Source organism: Falco naumanni, chromosome 8, assembly GCF_017639655.2.
Source record: "Falco naumanni isolate bFalNau1 chromosome 8, bFalNau1.pat, whole genome shotgun sequence".
NCBI classification, from domain to species: Eukaryota; Metazoa; Chordata; class Aves; order Falconiformes; family Falconidae; genus Falco; species Falco naumanni.
The window spans coordinates 30,379,731-30,399,624 of record NC_054061.1 but is presented as its reverse complement, the minus strand read 5'-3'; the positions used below and the strand labels follow the sequence as shown (position 1 = coordinate 30,399,624).

General features: G+C 36.6%; 1 protein-coding gene across 7 annotated transcripts in view; it reads right to left on the bottom strand.

Moving 5' to 3' along the window:
• Nucleotides 1-19,894, bottom strand: part of NCKAP5 (NCK associated protein 5) — a 245,226-nt gene that overhangs the window by 33,589 nt on the left and 191,743 nt on the right. For 4 of the 7 annotated variants that reach the window (XR_005829348.1, XR_005829347.1, XR_005829349.1 and 1 more), the window contains exons 14-15: nt 2,426-2,740; nt 118-254 (exon numbers count right to left, since the gene is read on the bottom strand). Coding sequence is in view for 4 of the 7 variants with exons in the window: in XM_040603863.1 (XP_040459797.1) it covers nt 118-254; nt 2,426-2,740 (452 nt within the window). In the remaining 3 variants the exon portion in view is untranslated. The other 3 variants (XM_040603862.1, XM_040603865.1, XM_040603864.1) reach the window with 3 other exon arrangements.

Here is a 19,894-nt window from a genome sequence, read left to right as displayed (position 1 = left end):
TAAATAGAGCTGTTAGATTGCTAGCTACTCTTCCACTATATTAAAAACATTTACCATTTCTGATTCTTTTACCACAATACATATCTCATTTAACAGATGGCACTTCTTAACTTATACCTTTGTTTTAGTAGTTTTCTTGGTGGTCCACTCTGGAAGAACTTTTCTATTTTCCACAGTTTCTTCAGTATGCTCTAATGAGGCAGAGGTCACAGAACTTGGTTCTTGTTCACTCTGCTTTGCAAGGTTAATTATTCCTGAATTAAGAGAGACATTATTTAAATTGTAGGTCTCACAGCATCTTCATGACAGTGTTTCAATTATAATCCAGTAAAAACTAGGGGCAAGTCATGATACTTTCATTATGTCAAATAATATCTTACTACTCAAAGGAACAATTGACTAACTTACTGGAATAATTCTAACAGCTACTGTTGCAGAATTTGATCCAAAGCCTTTTCTAGTTAACAAGAGAAAAGGAACACACGGATTTAAATCCCTCTATTAATTTTAAAACATATACTCTTTCACATAAGAAAAAACATTCAATACTACTAGGCATTGTAGGATCTGCTTTTCTATTTTATATCCTCAGAGAGAGAACAGTCTGTTAACATAAATACAATTAGAAGTACCTTTCTAGCAGAAAGCTAGCCTTTTTATTTGCTATATTTGCACTACACAAAATCAGAACATCAAAGAAGATATATGGTGCATATGAATTAAAGTGATAATTGTAATTTGGATGAGAGAGTGAGGGAGAGAAGAATCAAATAAAAAAATTCTAGTAAAGAATGAGTTGACCCCACCATCTGATGTATGCTACTTTTTTTTAACATCTCTTCATGACAATTTAATTAAGATACAAACCTTACAAGGTTGGTGCAGTGAATATTAGCATTAAGATCAGAACAATCTTACTGCTACTGACTTCTTATGAAGCAATTCAATGCTTGCAGTTTCTGTTCAATTTGTTATAATGACAGTGTTTAATCATGGACTCTATAGTACACTGCTGAATTGAGGTCACACATGTGGCTATTCAAGCATGTAGCATATAATCTATAACTAAGATTTCTCTTCTGAATCCTTCTTAGCTGTACCATTAATTAACAGTACATTTATTTAAAAAATACTAAGTATTAAACCAGCTTTTATTTAGCTTTGATTTGAAACAAGTAGGGGAGTTGTCAATGAAGCATACAATGTGTGTTTGCAGTCTATTATACCACTAAAATACTGCACTGGGAATATGGCTAAATCAACTAAGTTCTAAGATATTAAATTAGAATTCTGCTGTTATGTATCTTATGAACAAACAGAAGAGACTTTTTTCCTTCTAGGCTCAATAGACATCAGCTCATTAGCAGAACACATATTTGATGGCTTTAAACTAAGCTTAAACGATGTTTAACCTTATATGCTAATTACCTGGAATCTCTCTTAGAGTAATACAGATTTATGCAAGTTAAACACTCACAACTTTTATCGGAGCAATAAATATTTCTGCTGACAAAGTGCTAACAACCATAACCCCAATAAATACATGACATTGCATTTGGTCAAGATAAAACAATACTCTTCTCCATTAAACCAATTACTTTTACTGCATTTTGTACCATACCTATCATGCTGACTATAAAAAATTCACTGTTATAAATGCTGTATGTAATAATTTCTAATGTTATTGACATATATTAATATCTCAAAACCTTCAGAATTGATTATAAATGGTCAATGTGCATTTACAAAAAAATTGCACAGAGTTCAAAGGAACTATTTACTAATACAAAGTTGTTTTTTGGGGGCTTTGCTGGATTGCTAGCCCTTTTATTCCTTTATCAGCTTTTGTTTTATGGTTTAAAAACACACATAGCTGGTAAGTGAAAGTAAGGTATTTTATGTTTGTATACAGAAATGTTTCTGTATAATGTAGAAAAGTAGTAAGAGTCTTGTTTAGGTCAAGGCCATATACTCATAGGGACAGAGTTTATGCATTGAGGTCATATGAGTCTTTAGTCCAAATCTGGTTTCAAAAGCAAGTATTTATGAATATATCTTTTCCATGTCACAACATGGATATGTTTTGTGCTTTGCTGCAAAATCTGATCCTGAAAATCGCTGAACATCTGCATTCTTATTCAAGTCAAATTCCAAGGCTGGCATATGTTTTTTCTTCAAGTACAGTTTCTTGAGAAAAGGATTTAAGTACTTAACACATTTTTCTTCCTCAGATAAGCATTATGTGTTACAAAATTTCCATATGGACAGGTCACAAACTTGTTAACCTTATGCATTCATCAAAAGAATATCTTCTGCTCTGCATTTAACATTTCTGTTATCAATAGTCATTATTATAGGACTTCTGCTAATCAAAACAGACGTCAGGGCAGAAATAATGTGATTTTCAGTGTAATTGACATTTTACCTGAGGAAGCTGGTTTTGGAAGGCGACTTTGAAAAGGTCGTATACCTTTGGCAGTCATGGCCGGATCCGATGTTGAGTGACTAATTATGCTTTCTACAGACTCCTGGCTCTTAGCTGTTGAAGGCACTTCTCGCTCAAGAGTTTTGGCTTTTACTGAAGGAGGTGAAAGCAGAACCTGCTCAGATGGTGCAAGGTCTTCTGTTTCCAAGGCTGATTCTTGTCTAGAAACATGTCGCCCTGTAGAACGGTTCCCTGAGTCAGGGAGGGGGAAGGTTCCAATCCCGCTGTCCAGCGTCCTCATCTGGCAGCAAGACTCTAAGATACAGGAAAATTGTGTGACAGGGTGAAGCTAATGGTGTCGTTGATATTTAAAGACAGTGAAAGGTTCTATGGGAAAAAAGGGCATCTTCAAGGGAAGGTTTCAATGAAAGAAAAAACATTTTGCATTTTGTGAGTATGCTGTTAACTGCTATTTGTATGCTTTTGACGCAACACATCTAACTGCATACAATGAAATACCATTCTGAGGTGCAATTAAACTAACAGATGCCAAAACATTGAAATTGGTCTGCTTCAGAGTTACTGTGTGATAATGAATAAGAAGGGCATGACCTAGTTTGAAGGCCCACAGAATGTCTGGAGAGTACCAGTGTGAGGCCCTCAGCAGCATAATGTATTTCTTCCTACGTAAACCCACACTGCACAAAAGCTTGGCCTCTCCATACCTCTGCTTGCTTAATTGTTTCACTTACAAGAAGGTGTTAATTAAAATGTATCATTTATCCTTACATAAAACTAAGTTCTACAGATTTTCCCAGAGATACCTGTCTCTCAGAGCATCCTGAAAACTTACAGCAACAGCCATGTCCTTGTTTACCTTCTTATGCTCTGGTTCCGCACATGCCAATTTAGCTAAGTCTCCACTTTCTAACACAATGCCAGACAGAGTTGCCTTCAGTACTTGGTAGGGAAGCAGTATGGTCACACGTAGCCCTCCAGCTTATTCATCCTACTGGACAGGTGCTCTACTAACCATGCAACAGAGAGAGATGCAAGTGCAGAGATGTGCACTTTGCTATTCTAGCAACTAGGATGTAACAGCACCACCCTGCCCTATCATTTTCGATTGATTTCCAGTGACTTGCCTTTTGTTCGTATAATGAGCAAACAATATTGAAGGGACTATGATGGCAAGGGCCTTCTGAGAGGTATAAACACCAAGGAGGCAACTTCAGCATTAATGGCTGGAAAATGAGCATAATTTAGGTTAAAAGTCTGGAAACATCCCCTGACAGTGAGATCTTCAGTCTGTGGCAGACACTCCCAAAGGAAGTAGCGGAATTTCCTTTGCTTTGAACAATTTAAGGCTACACTGGATAAAAGATAGATTGCAGTGAACAATGGTACTCTAGCAGGAGATGCAGAATATGACCCAATATATCTTTTCCATCTCTATTTTCTGTGTTCCTGAGTATTGATTTTTTTTATGGTATGTCTATTTGTTATTTAAGTCTGTTGTAGTTAGCAGTCCTCTGTCAAGTCATTTTCATTATTTTTTCCTCTGTAGTGTTTCTAATACTCTCAGAAATGCAGAAACATTTATCCTCTATGGGCTTTGCCTCTTTGTTTTTGAAATAAGAACATTAACATGCTAATTTTCTGTTAATATCTTAATTGCAATGGGCTTTATTTGATAGCAAGTAAGAATCCACTTACAGATAAATTAAACATCTATTTATGTTTCCCGGTTCTTGTCATAAGAGAAGCAGTGTGTATTTACATGGTCCTCATGACGTTATCCTTGTCACTCAGGATCAAAGAAAGACTGACAGTCATACTGAACACATTAACTTTACAGGGTCTAGCTGAGCTGTGACAGCAAAACGAACCACACTCTATTTTTTAAATGGGCAACAAGTGACTGATTTCTCTCACACAATTACTGCATCCCAATTAATTCTTTTCACAGGTAAAAGGAGATAAGGTGTGGAAGTCACAGCTAGCTGGCAACAATGTTTTCCATCATATTTTTGAGCTAATGTGCCATAATGATCTTAGAAGTTGCTGAAGGTTATCCAGGAAATGTGAAAAAGAAGAGAATTAATTTGGTTCTGCTGCATCAAAAGGAGTTATCCCAGCCACTGAACTCTCTTACTCTAGTTATCCCTCCTCTAAGATTTTTTTTTTTTTTAAATAGTAAAATACCTAGCTAGAAGTGGGTGAACTGTTCCTCTCAGGAAATAACAGAGTGCAGAAAAGTAAGTTAAAATGCTAGATGTCTGCCATTGACATTTACTCTGTAGACAATCAAGCTTAACCGTGTGTTAGCTCATGGACAGGCAATGCTTCAACTCTTGACTATTGGTGACAGAATTAGTAAATAAAGGAAAATGCAGAATAAGAAAGGACTTCCATTAGTTGTCTCCTGACCAGAAGAAAGACATCTGTGCAAAACTGGTTATGCTGGAGAGGCAGAACTCTTCAGCAGAGACATGGAGTAAACTGGAGACACCACAGAAAAGAACTTCCTGAAAACAAAAATCTGAACTTTCTCCCATCTACTGTCTGTACGGTTAATGCTGGACCTGATTCTGCAACCCAGTTCCACAGGGACTCTGAATGATTTTGTAGCATTTTTTCCTTTCTGAGCATTCTCTAAGAAAATAAAAAGTAACTCCCTTCTAATTATTACAGGAAAATTAAGTAGACTCAAAATGTATACCAAACAGTGAAGATGAACTGAAAAATGTTGTTCCAGCAAACTGGAAGGTGAACACGATTTTGTTTTCTAAGGTCATGTTTCTTAAAATGACAAGGATTTGTCTTGCTGACAGTTACCTTTTCTATGTCTAGGAATGAACCATGAAAGCAACGGCAAAAAATCAAGAGAAATGAATACCAAGGGCTATACTTCCAAGAAAATACAGCCTCCTGCTGTTCCCAAAATAACTGGGAGAGCGATGGAGGAGCACACCAGCAGTGTCACATTCAATTAAAAGGAAAACCAGTTTTCATTGATTATAGTCTTCCTTCACAGAGACTTTATCCATGACAAAAGAAATACAGCAGGTGGAAAACAGATTTTTAAAAGAGTTCACTAATTTTTAATTCTGAACAACGGCAAAAGAGCCTGGATTTCAAAGTGCTCAAAGCTCAGCAGCTCCCACTGTGACACTCAAGAGAGGTTTTTGAAAAATCCTATGACTCAACTATGTTAAGAAATCCTCAAAAACCTAGCCCTAAATCCACAGAGTACACCACAAAATTCTTTATGGATGTTAATTTTTCACTAATAAAAGTAACTAATTCACCCCTAAAGCTATATTATACAAACAAAAAAGTATCTCTCAGAACAAATTGTATTACTAAATGAATATACATTATCTTGTGTTGTTTTTAAACTTTTATGAAGCAACTGCAAAATCAAAAAATACATTCCGTATCTCAGTGACAGCTTTCAAACTGAACTGTTCATGGCCCATCTGATTTCATCAGTTGCACTGACACTTCTAATGACTGTTATCAGTGAGTGCTACACAAGACTACATAATGAAAATATGTAAAACTTGTATCTCTGATGCTCTGACAGTACTACTCAATAGAAGAAAAATGATTCTGCAAAACATTAAAGTCTGAAAAGAGTTATATACTAGCTTAATGGCTTCTCCCTGTGAATTTTTCCTGGCATACAAGTCAAATTCCTTGCCTGATTCTGTTTTTTCAGGTTTTTTTCCCCTCTTTCACTGCCAGGGAAGAAAGAAGCTCACGCATTGCTATCAGATTTTATAGTGGACACAGACAGACTCACCATCTGCCGTTTCACTAAACAATCGGACTAGAATCTAAAGTCTGAAATACTGAAATAGCCCCTTCCCTCCCTCCCATCATGTGGATTTGAGTCTGAGCAGAAAATGAAGTCTTGGAAGTCTTACTGCAGAGGAACATTTCTCAGAACTGGAAACAGAAATAAGGAACAATGTAGAGAAATTTCTTGGAGATTGTGAAACTCCTGACTGCATGGAAATCTTTTGATGACAGGGTATTGCAAGAGCTTTGTGGACAATTTGAGAAAGACCTTTAATGTTGAGAAGCTTCTCAAACACTAAACAAAAGGAATTAACACTGCACAGAAAGTTTTCTGAAAGTCTGCTGAACTCCCTACCTCCCTAATTCTCAATAATTTTCAGGTTTAGTATTTTCACAGGGCGGATGACCATGCAGTTCATGTCCTACATCAGCCGGACACCACGGTAATTTGTACTGTTGGACAGGCGCTGGCATATTTCAACATCACTGGTTTACCAGAGTTTTCTGGTACCAGTAGATCACTGACCTCTTCAACATGGAGTCAGCACCCAAAAGAGATAGAATAAAAAGGATCTTTGAAAATTGTACACCATTCTGAGGGTATGGACAAGAGGGAAATAGAAAAGGGACATACTCTCAAGTGGTAGGTATCAAGAATTCTAGAAATGAGATCATCACTGGGGAAAATTACAATAGCAGCTCCTTCTGTGGGTTTTTTTACATCTTCCTATGAAATGCAAAAATTAAAGAGTTAGAGGTAAACATAGCCCACTGTCAAGAACTGACAACCTAGAATTCATTAAAGTCTTTTAGGGCATTCCCCTGAGCATAGATAATTTTACAATGCATTTTAAATACCAGCATAAGGTCATTAAATCTAATTATTTTTCATCTTTTTTTTTATTTCTTCTGAAACATTTGCCACAAAGATACCACCAACACACCAACTCTAGCTCAGAAACTACTCTTGGTAAAAATCATTGGAGACTGGGAGAGAACACTCAGGGAACCTGACTGCTGACCTGGCTTTTGTGTTCCTTCAGAGGCACTGGTATCAGTCACTCTGAGAGTGAGAGGCGCCCTCGGTCTGAGCTGGTACCATGCTTTTTATGTTGTTATACAGCATCCTTCTCTGGTCCTCTTTTTATACAATGCACATGGAAGGAAAATCAATTTGGGGGAAAAAATAAAAGAAAACATAGAACAGCTACTATGAAGGGAATTGCTTCCAGAACAACACAAGAAATGTGGGTCCACCCTCCCTCAGGCTAAGTTCTACATTGATGGTTGCAAAATTACTCAAAATAGGCAATGGAGTAAAATCTGTCCTGCTTTTAGATTACACATTACTCTTTCTAATGTTGAGTCCTAGCACATATCCAAGAGATTTCATGAATTTCATACAATAGAAGACAGAAGGTAATGACACAGCTTTTAAACACAGCTTCTGACACACATTTCTTCAATAATGTGAAAATTTACTTTTACTAAGAGGGATATAATGCCACATGTTATTGTCAACAAACCTTTAACTGAATAACTGCAGAGTGTTTCAAAATGTTTCCTCAGGTAAAGTAAAGTTCACATTCTAATAAAGTCTTTTTATGTTGTATCTTAAAGAGTTTGACAGATGCTTAGTCTATTCACAAATCACATAGCAGTCTTTCTTTACATAGGGCCTGTTATATTTTTAACAAGTCTATATCTTCACTCACAGTTATTTTGACCATCTAGTTAAAACAATATGTGAATTTTATTATGATGCTTAAATCATCCATAAAAACCTTTACAGAAACCACAAGATGCAAAGTTTTACCCACAGAGTTAAAATAAGGCATCAATCAGCAATTCTATTAAGCAGGTATATTGTCTTATGTGCATACGTAATGTCATTCAAAATGGTCAGGCAATTCACCCACTCCGAATTAAACACAACAAAGGAGACATTTCTGGATGTTGGCATGCAGGGAAGGACTTACAGGTCATGAGAGGAGATCATCATAGAACCTACCATGTTGTAAGTAAAGTTTTGCCTCTCTACCAACTTGTGCCATGACTGACAGAAGGCAGCCACCTCTCAGTGCTGCTCGAGGGGGTGAGGATTTCCAGAAGCAGCTCAATAACCTCAGCCATTCCCCATGAGGTAGAACCATGATATTACTAATGAAACATACTGATGGATACCAGATGCAATTTCTGCATACAGACATTATCTCTGCTTCAAATGACTGACACAAACTAACAGTTTCTATTTGGAGATGGCAAAGTTACAGAAGTGTATGTTACTTAACTTTGATGGCCAATCTATCTTAACACTAAAAATAAACAGAAAAAAAGAGAACAACTGTATTTTAGGTCAAAAAAATCACAGGTAGTTCTGCTCACAACAGGTTTTCTATGTATTATGCTAGTAGCACAGGGATGTATTTTCTTTCAAAGAAGCATTCCACCTCATGAAAAATGTGGAATTCTCCCCTGTGCTCACCACTGCAGCTGGTTTGAGATCTTCCCCACATAAATTTTCAAGTTTTGGCCTACAAAACTGCACAAGATTGACACAAATTTCAGCTGAAACCTTTGAGTAACCACCAGAATTTTCCACAGAAAGCAGACATTTTCAGAGAAAAAAATCAGTCAAAAATAGCTCTGTATCAAGAACAGTTTCCCTGGGAAATTTCCAGCAAGCTGTTTTCAGAGGTACAGATTCAAGCCTTGAAAGAAGGTTTTGAGAGATATGTAACACCGAATGGGCTTTCTTCAAGGAGTATCTAGGACACTAAAAACGAAAGGGCATAATTCTCATCACAACAGAATACACTAATTGTAACAAATTACCTTTCTTTGCATTAGAAAGTTCAAGACTTTCTACTAAACTGACACAGAGAAGCAGAGAACATGTAGTTATTTTTTTCTGAAACACCAAGCGAGTACAATTTTTCTAGTATTTTGAAACATGCCAAATTATTAATTAATACTTTTTTCTTTTTCAGAATAATATTTCAAATGTAAGCAGGCCTCTGCAAAATTGCTTTATCAGTTAATAAACATCTTTAGGCTACATGTGGCATTGGCAGGAAGAACTTAAACTACAGATGGCAAAACAGATCTCTTTATTTGCACATCCTTCTCTTCATCTGCAATGCTAAAGCAACCACAAAAAAATGAATATATTTCTGCCAAATCAATGTCAATTTTAAGTAGATTATTCCTTCTGGGTTTGCACCATAATTTGATCCAATTAGTCAAAGATGAATGCATTATTGTTTTCTATCTAGACTTAAAAGTATAACCAATATGTAAAACTAAAAAACCCCAAAGGCTATCCTAGGTAAAACTAGAAAAGACTCAAGTTTTCACAGTGCTGATATTCCCATGGCTACTGCATTGGTGAAATGGAATTATTTCTAACATATACTAGGGAAAGGTAAATGAGAGAAGGATGGTGCAGTGTATTTTCAAATGGTGAATCTACAAGTGAACTTCACTCATGGGTGCTTGAATATGGGATTACAATTTACGTTCATTTGTAGTAACAATAAAAATAACCAAAACAATAAATACAGACTTTACCGACTTATTCAGTGCTCTTTGTACTGCTTCTCCCAAGTTAAGCTGGTTTTTTTTTTGCAAAACCCACCAACATCAATATGTCATTTGCCCAATAGATTGACAGTCGGCTTCACAGTTTTCCATGACCACTACCCCATCTTTGAAATGTATTTTAATACATTAACAGAGATTTTTTTTTCAGCAAGTCTATTTTTTTTGGGGGAAAAAAAAAGTATGCAATGCTACATGATATTATAAAGACACCATTTAAATTACCATTTTGAAACAATGTATTGGGCCTCTTTGCCTGTTAAAAATTGGAAGTAGGGAAATTATTCACTATAAATATATTTGTTGATTTCTTTTTCTTTTCCTAACAAAGGATTGTCCAAACACTGAGAAATTCTCAAGTTCACCTAGTATTAAAAACAATGCACTAACTGTATAGGTATTGTATCTCCATTATAGTGACTTTTTTTGGAAGACCCTGTTTTCCTGTGATCTGCTATGATGACTAATTGCATAATCAAATGTCAACAATTCAGGTCTCTGACTGAAGACATGAATTAAAGCTCCTCAAACTCAATTAAAAATGGCAATGAAACAACAAAATTAGGAATAGGCATCCTACACTCAAGAGTGAGAATTTGGAAAGACATATGCTGATACAGCTCAAATATAACTGATAATTCAGATGAAAATGTATTCTTCATTAACAGTCTACTAGATGTCACTGTAGAAAAGGGGCACAAAGTCCATGTGAGCACAGTTGAAACAATTGTTTAAAATAACAAGTCCTCATCCAAAATGCTTTTCAATTTGCTCAGTTGCACTTCAGGTATATGAATTAAGAGTTAATAGGCAATGCATGACTGAAGCTCCATACACACATCCACAGATGGTCCTAGCCAGAAGCAAAAAAACATGTAAAGTAGAAAAGTTTCAAATAGAAGGAATCATACTATTATAGAGAATACTGGCATGTACTATCCTGTAATAAGTATGATAATCAGGCACAGTCCTGATTTGAGTGATAAAAACGAATATAGATTAGGCCAGACTGTAAAGTAGTGTAAATCAACATAGCAGCATTAACTTCAGAGTTGAAGAACCCGGCCATCCTGTTTAATTGACATTTTAAGCCTGAATGAGACCAGCAGATTCTCAGTATCTTGAATAATAATTAGACTGTATCCTATATATAACATATAAAGAGCTACACTTCTTCTTGTTCTAGTGATAAAATTTGGCAATTCTGGGTGAATAAATGTAATGGCAAAGAAGGAAATTTACAGCAAATCATTGTGGCTAATAAGGAAGTGTTGATCCAAAATATTAATTCTCTCCACAGAAGGAAGACAAGCTAGGCAGTAGGCTGCAGCAGTGCTGCAGAAGAATTGGCAATTAGACAAATGCTACGTGTACTATCTTTTAAAATACAAAGAACTTATTTGTTTTTGGCAGACTCTGAAGAAGGTAAGCTGACATAAATTAGAAAACACTAAGGAATGTTACTTTATTATTCACATTGGCAAGGTTCTCCATCATCTTATAAAACCTAAGTAACAACTAGAAAAATACACAGTTTCATTCGATTATCATAGGCTCCTTCAGACCATCATTTCAAAATTAATCCTTGCAGAAATACCTAAAAGCCAAACAAGTCAAGAACACAGTACAGAAGACACTATTCCTCCCATTTCTAGCTGCCCAACCCCATATAATGCTGTTCCTCTCACAGCTCTCTCCATTCTGCAGAGTAGCCTGTTCACCTTCTCACCCATTTGAAAAACACACACTATTAAAGATGTAGACAACTGAAAAGATGTAGAGCAGCTCAGTAGAAGGGCAGAATATTTAATTAGCTCTATGCACCAGTATGAGATGAGCAAGTCCTGAGATGGTAAATGCTGAATGCTGCTCCACACCACTCTGGAAGGCCACTCAAAAGCATGACCACACCAAATCTTCAGTAACATGAATACTGCAGAGTAAGAACACAGGACTTCCAAATGATGTGTAAAGCCTCCCAAAGAAACGGCGCACTGGTCATGGACACATTTAGAATAATATCCTTGAAGATACTCAAGACATAACTGGTAAAGACCCTGAGCAGGAGGATTTCCAACCTATGTGGTCCTAGAGGTATGTCTCTACAGACAAGACCGTCAGTTGCTATTGGTTATTAAACAAGATTTCTCAGCGATGCCTCACTTTAGCTACTCTGGTTCAGAAAAGTAAGCAAACCACAGACACAGGTCATTTTAATGGTGTTGAAGGATCTGAAAATAAGGATTTTGAAGTACAAAAGGGGAAGAACAGTGCTTGATTATTGCATTAAGATGTTAATGCTTTGGGGATATTAGATGGAGGCATGAAATGGCATAAACTTTGAGGAACTGACAGAGGTATTCAGGTCAGTGCAAGTACAAATGTATCTGCTTTTTACTGAGCCAAGCTCTGTTCTGTTTGTGTACTTCCACACATACCTCCTGCCTGAAGGACAGTGAGACCATGACAGATAAGGGCATTTTGAGGGTCTCTCCCATAAGTTCCAGTCCCCTTATGGCACTAGGTTTTGAGGCTTTTTTGTTTTGTTTTCATGAACAAGTCTGGATCCTGATGTTGCTAGAGGCAAGCAGCTTATTTTAGTATTTAATAATTCATCATTGTTTTAGCAATTGGGAACCAAGTCCTTTGGATTAACATCCATACAGTTAGATATGGCAAGCCAGCATGTTAAATTGCCTGCGACACTGATGTCTGGTTTCAAAGCTCCAGCCCAGGAAGCACGCTTGCTAAACAACAGTCAGCACCTACAGATTTAACACCTACCTCTCACCTTCCACATGCACACAGGGCTTTAGGAAATGGCTTTGTTACAGATGTATAAGTAAATGCATTCATACTTGTACCATTGGTCATGTATAGGGGATTCATCAAAAATCTAATACCTTATACAACTTGTATCAAAACATAACATTTTTGAGGATGCAGATTGGAAATAAGAACAGACCCAGGTTGGAAACAGATTTGGTGATAACTGGTTTTGTTTGATGGCTTTTACAGACAGCAACCTCACATGTAGAGACTTCTAGGTATTCCACAGCTTTACTGGGTGGTGATGGGGAAGATAAAACAAACATTTTTCCTTTATCTGATCATGTGTAAATGAATGATTCAACTGCTATATCAGTGCTAAGATGATAGCTAAATGGTTCTTCTCAACTTCTATCAATGGCCTGATGAAAGGAATTAACACTGACAGTGATAAGTTGTTTTCTCAGGCATTGAGACTTCATGACAAGAGAGGATTTCTTTTGTGGTCAAAAGACATTTTATCAGTTGAATATTGTTCTTCATTAAATGCATTAGAGGCATCCAAGGATTGGCCTGACATTTAAGCAACTTCTGGATTATCCTTTTGCCTCTCCACAGTCATGTGGATCATCTCTCTTTACTGAATGCGCAGGCAGTAATACAGATGAATTTGTTCACCATCCTTCCTCTGTCACATATTCTGTTACATTTATCTCAGTAATTCTTTACAGACCTCACCTAATCTGTCTCGAGGTTTTGAGGGTTCTTTAATATAAATGTGTTTGCTCAAATATTGCAGGCTTAATGGACATATTTTAGGATGATACATGTCAGACTTGACTTAATGTATTTACCACATTAATCAAGCTTGTTTCTTTCACATCTATTTCCAGTCCCTGAGAGGGAGAAAACATGAATTCAATAGCTGTTTACTTAGAACTCAAGTAAAAGCACCCAAAGTTTTAGTAGTTTACGTAATGGTGGATAAAACCCAGTTTTTTGTTTGGCAGCGGGGGTGTCCAGCGTTTTTTCTTCTGGAAAGCTTGGCACAAGCTTTTTAAACAAGCAGATGAACTGCTACTGTTTTCATCAAGTTTTGGAAAAGGCCATTGGACAACTTATATAATTAAGCATTATGAGTATGTGCATGGCACATTCAGAAATAAAATCTGAAACATACTTTTTCAGTTCTGGTGTTCATCAGATCAAGACTTCAGAAAGAAATCAAGAGAAAAAAGGCAGATGACACTGAAGCAAGGATCTGTTAATAGAAATGGTATTGGTATGGAAACAAAAAGGCAGGCTCTGTATCGTCGTTTAGATTTGTGGGGAGTCAGATAATGAGCAATACTGGGGCACCGCACAAGCAGTAAAGAGTGATCACCAGTTCTAAACAACGCAGGTGAAAAAACATGATGGGAAAGGTAAGAAAATAATATCTTGGCAGTAAATTGGTGTATCTGTAGGAAAACCATACAGAAGAACCAGAAAGAAAAGAGGAGTCAGGGACAAACAAATTTACCTGGGATACTAGAAAGAATGCAGGTTCTTCTCATAGAAAACTCTGCTTATGAAATGTGTTTTTTTATTTTCATATATATATAGTTTCATAGTATCACTACTGGGTGCTGAATAAAACAATATCAGAATACACAGATAAGGCTATCATCTTTAGTATATGATAACTCAACACAAATAATTATAATGCTGACATTTCATTTTAAGTCAAACCCACTTACATCTACAGCATGCTACATGTCCTACATTTGCTATCAGTATATCTGTAAAATTGCTATCAAGTTGCTAGCAACTTATCTATAAAACTCACTGTGAAGGACATTCCTAGTTTCTACTAAAAATGTAGTTTGAGCACTTTGCTGCATATAAAGCTTAAAGGGGTGGACTTAAAAACACAACGCAACATATAAAATACCAACAACACTTCCTTTCTGGAACATTAGGCATCTAAGGGATTCAACCAAATGTTCTCTACAGAAGACAAATCTCCAAAAAGTTGCTTAAAAGACAGACCTTCCTTTTTCTGACCAGATTGCCTTTAAATTAAACTGCAAAACCCTTCTACAAGGTTGTTCTTGGAAAGTAGAAAAAATGATAATAAAGCCTGCTAAAAGGCAGATGATTATCAGGAACTTTAATGGAATTCAATGCTGGGCTACAGCAGAGATACAAAAGAATCCCGTGACCTCAGTGTGTGTTTTTATTCTAGCACAAAGCAGCGAAGTCTACAATGGACTTTTAATGTTGCTTTGATAGTGTGGAAGTCAAGGTCTCTAGTTAGATACTTTTCAAATCCCTTTTAAATATCTGCAGGTGCTTTTTCTGTATCATAGAAATGCAAGTATCTACAAGGTTACCATTTAATGCTAGATGATTCAATTTTGAGCAACTGACCTGGATCTGTAATAAAAATCTGACAAAAATTAGACCCAAGTCATTCTTCAAAGTTTCAAAAATTCTGATGACATTTATTTTCATAATCTTTGTCTGGCTCTGAATTTCACCTGCAATACTCCAAACAAACAACAGGGGTCAATGCCACAGTTAGATAATTTCTTTCCAAGAACTGTGAACCTTTTCACTGTGGATTCTAACCCCAGCCTGCCTCAGGAAATTAACTCCCCATGCATCTTCAGTAGGTAGTATCTTGTGCTTCCAGTGGAGCAGACAGCACCAAAACCACCCAGATATATTTTGGGTTGCTACTACCAATTTTTGCGTTACCAATTATTTGCTCTCCAGAGTACCCACAATTACTCCAGCGAACTGCAGGTCTGTTCAGGTTATTTTAATTTATTTTTACCAGTAATGTCATTCCAAGGACAAAACCTACCTGCAGTAATGTCCCTGATGTCAAAGCTCAACAGGCTTTTATTAAAGAATGAACCTGGCCTTTTAGTTCAATCAGTGACATATTAAAGACAACATTTGAAAGCAAAAACTTTCCAGTTGAATGAAATAATTCTGTCTGTGTTTGCATGTACTTCCTGAACTCCAGTGCCTTAGACCAGAAGTGCTTGTTTGATTCATTTAGGAATTGCTAAGGATAGAATAACCACTGGAAATCTACTACGATGAATAAATGTATTTAAACATAGAAATATCTGTGGCATAAAAAAAATCCTCTTTCTTTGTATTGAAACCTGAGTATAAGTTTAAGAATAGACCTGAAGCCTTCTCAGACACCTCTGATCAACATATTTAGGCTGCTGAGAATACGCTGAGATGGTGGTTTCTGTGAAGCTTGAGTATATAATTACCAAAAAGCATATTCAATGTTGACTTGCTTCTCTAGTGCATTTGTCACCCATTTGGGGTGAAAAAGAGAAAAGGAAACTGGACCCAGAGAAACAATTACATGTAGCTTTCAAACAAGGAACTTGGTAAATCACTGAAGTGTTGATGTCTGAGAAAATGGCACATGCAGTCTTTCCTCTTTCAGCATCGGCATAGGTTTATATCAACCCTGAAGAATAGTAAGATTAATTATGGCTAACTTTCCTCTTTATTACATATGTATGTATTCCTAAAAAGAAAACAAGGTCAGGAACCTCGTAATTTGTGCAGAGACCTGTATAGCCAAAAGTATGTTTGATCCTTCAAGTGCCCATATTTTAGCTGCTACAGATGAATATTATAACCAAGGAAACTGTCTTTGGTATGACTGTTACTGTACACCATAGTATTCTCATGTGAATTTTTCTGCAAGAATGAATTCTTCAGTACTTAGCATTTCTTTGCTTGTGCCATGGATTTTTGGCTTTTCCTGTGACGCTGTTTATCAATGAAAACTCTTAATACATTATAATTAATACAATCACACTTTTCCAGGAGTGGTTGCTAATTTGAAACAGTACTTGAAATATGAAACATTAAACTTTCTCACAAATGCTTTTTTCTTCTCAACATGTCAATTATTAACTTCTCTATGTAAAGGCGTAATTTGTAATTGACTTGTAATTTTTTTGGCCATTGTGACAATGGGGAAATTCAAGACAAACATTGACACTTCTTACTCCCGTGGGGGAAACATAATTATTTTTCTTTGTAAAATGAAGGGGTTTTTATGTTTACATGGAAACAATAGTGTCAGGAGCTTGACATATCATCTTGCATTCAACAGCAGAATTTTATTTATAGGAATATTTGGAGATCCTGCTGTACCTGTCTGAGCTGGGGAGTCTCTTGTGACATGAAAGGAAAGTCAACCTTTTTATCATGTCCCTCCTCATACTAGATACTTTAGTATCTCCCACTTCATCACTCTTTCGAAATCCAACTACTTTCCTGCAAAGGGCTTGAGTGAGGAGCTCTGAAGATGACTGGAACTGAAAGTGATACTCCTGTATTCTTAGGTCTCCTGTCTGCGGGAAGCAGGAGCACAGGTACCATCTGTGCTGCCAGGGCCTATTTGGCATCCTCACTGACAGTACAGCAAAAGCATCCAGGGTAAAAACTATTTTTGTTTTAATCTTTAAAAAAGTGTTTTAAATGTATGTTTAAATACACAATATATGTTTAAATAGCACAATATAAGTGACTGCTTCATATGGAAATGATCAAGTGTTCCTGAGATATAGGTATACTAGAAGGGCAATTTTATATCACTGTGCATTCTTTTATTCTTTCAATTTAGCAAATCCAAAGCGTCAGCAAAATACTTAAATTTGTTTAGATCAACAACTGACAATAAATTAAAACCCTAGCAACTGGCATTTTACACGTATTTTCTTTAACACACCCAGGAGTATCTCATTATAAGAAAGTGATGAACCAGCATTGTCTTACATGATACCAACCTTGAAGACTGTTCAGTTATATGTATCTTGTTTATTAGCTAACTAGGCAGAATTGATGTCAATTTAGATATTTTACAGTGACAATCACAGTAACACCTGGTTTTTCTATTATGTAAAGAACATCTTCCCTGCTTAATCGTAGCCTTTCTATATATTCCATTTATTCAGCTATATTTTATTAATTGTTTAGGTCAAAACCAGTAGAATAAACTCACTAAAGTACAGCTACAAACCACAGCAAACTTTGTTTTCTTAAAACAACTGTTTATGATGGTGAAGAATGCAGTAAGCAATGAATTTACAGCCCATTGAAATTTTAAAGATTTCAAAGATTACAAAGATGATCCTGTTCCGGAAGAATCCCCAACACTGTGAAACTGTTCCAGGAAAACAACAGACCAAAAGCCTCCACCGGGACAGGAACTGCTCTCTTTGATCAGACTAAAGACCTGGCTCAATATTGTGTGCTTGATGGCAGCAAGGCATAGCATTTACAGAGCCATCCTTTCTGTATTATTACCTTCTGCTTCTGAACAACCAGAAGCTTAGGAGTTGATAACAAAGAAAGCAGAATTTGGCACTCTTGCACATCAGGTAATTCTCCATACCAACAAGTTCTTTATAATCTTCACAAGCTTTTTCTTGTATATGGTTTTGACTAAAAATTACAAGCTGACATGGGAAATGTTCCAAATGAATGTTTCTTAAAGCCGTATAGAGTTTCAGTCTTGAAAAAAATCGGTAAATTTCTATGAAAACCTTTGTGTCAGAAAAATGCCAGAATCTGTATCAAGGAATTTGTTAAAATAATCTGAACAAGACCTAGGAAAGTTTGGCATCCAAGAAGAGCAATGTGGACATACAGCAGCAAAAATACCAATTTAAGATAAAACACAGCCTGACGAGAGTAGAATAAATCATAGCATGATACTGATACAGAAGCATTCAGGAAGTGCACTTAGATCCATGCTTCTAATCTTCCAGGCTTAGGCTTGTCCTGCTGAAGTAAGTAATGACTGGTACATTCTGCATTAGGACTCAACTGTGCTAATGTAAACAAATTTGCTTAGACTTCAATTATTTTTACTGTGCCAATACTACCTATTGCACATAATGTCTCCCATCACCAAAGTTTACTGACTTTAACAACTAGGTCCTCAGAGCAAACTTGAGTTATTCTAGATGGTTTGACAAGGCAGAATAGGTATACACGGCATCCTGTGTTGAGCCTTTATGAGATGGCGTTGTCTATGGAAAAGAAGATGCTTTTGCAATTAGTATAATTCAGATGATGGGAAGGTCTTTGTATGAGCTACAGCAATTTCCAAAGGGTAGCACTGCCTGGCATCTCTGTCGCACTACTTACTGTGGAGCGGTATAGACTTGGGCCCACAGATCTACCTGCCGCTTTACAGATGTTATCAGTCCTGAAAAGGTGAAGAAAAAGGTCTTTTCTTTGCAAAAAAGGACTTGGGTGTGCAGGAGGGCTGGACCTACAGTGATGACCTCTCCCAGCTAACTGAGGGCCTCACGAACCCAAAGCACAACTGACTTTGGGGAATGCCAACCAACCTGCTCCATAACCACCTTGTCCTGTCAGAGACTCAAATTTGGTGCCTGTGGGAGGAACGAAATATTAACAGCCTCAAAAGTCACCTGCGTGCTGTATTACAGGACCCAATAACAAAGTAATATATCAAAATATATATTAATTAGGTCTCAGCCACAACCACCGGTTACACTGATGAACACCAAGGAAGCCCTGGAGTCTTTTCCAAAAAAAGCTCTGCAAATAGCTGTTTTCTCTTGTTCAGTATCTAGATTAAAAAATTAAAACTAAACACTTAAATTCAAAGTAAAATTTTGAGAATTTTGAGGTGGAGGCAAAATAATTATTTCAGTCTGAAAATAAATAAAAGTGTTTGGAATTACTAAGTAAGTTTTTCTCTTTTGGGCAACTTCTAGTAACAGAAATTAAGCCCTTTATTCAGAGTGAGAAGCATGTATTTCTCTTTTCAGGGCTAGTGCCTACTCACTCACAGAATCCCCTCAGTCTTACACTACATTGTTCAAAGTTCTTGTTACGCAGTTGCTGTAATGGAGCCAAGTTATGGCTGAGTTCTTAGAAAGGGAAAAGTATATGGATCTTTTCTTCAAGTAAGAGAGGCAGAGTTTACTTGGCTGAATCTGGGACTGAAAAGGATGTAAAGTCAATAAAGCATGCAAACATTTTCCTACTACCCCACAGAGAAATGTGTTTCTACACGATACCTCTGCTCAGCCCTACTTGCCAGGCTGACAGCATTAATGAAATGAAAGTGCTTCTGGCTAGGAAAACCACTTACAGTGTCCTTAAAACACTGAATCAGATGTAACTATTGCTGCAGTCTCTGCCCGCAAAGCGGACTTGCTAAAGCAGAGTCCTTTTTGTTCAGAGTCAGTTCCATACACTGGTGACATACTGCTCTAATACAGA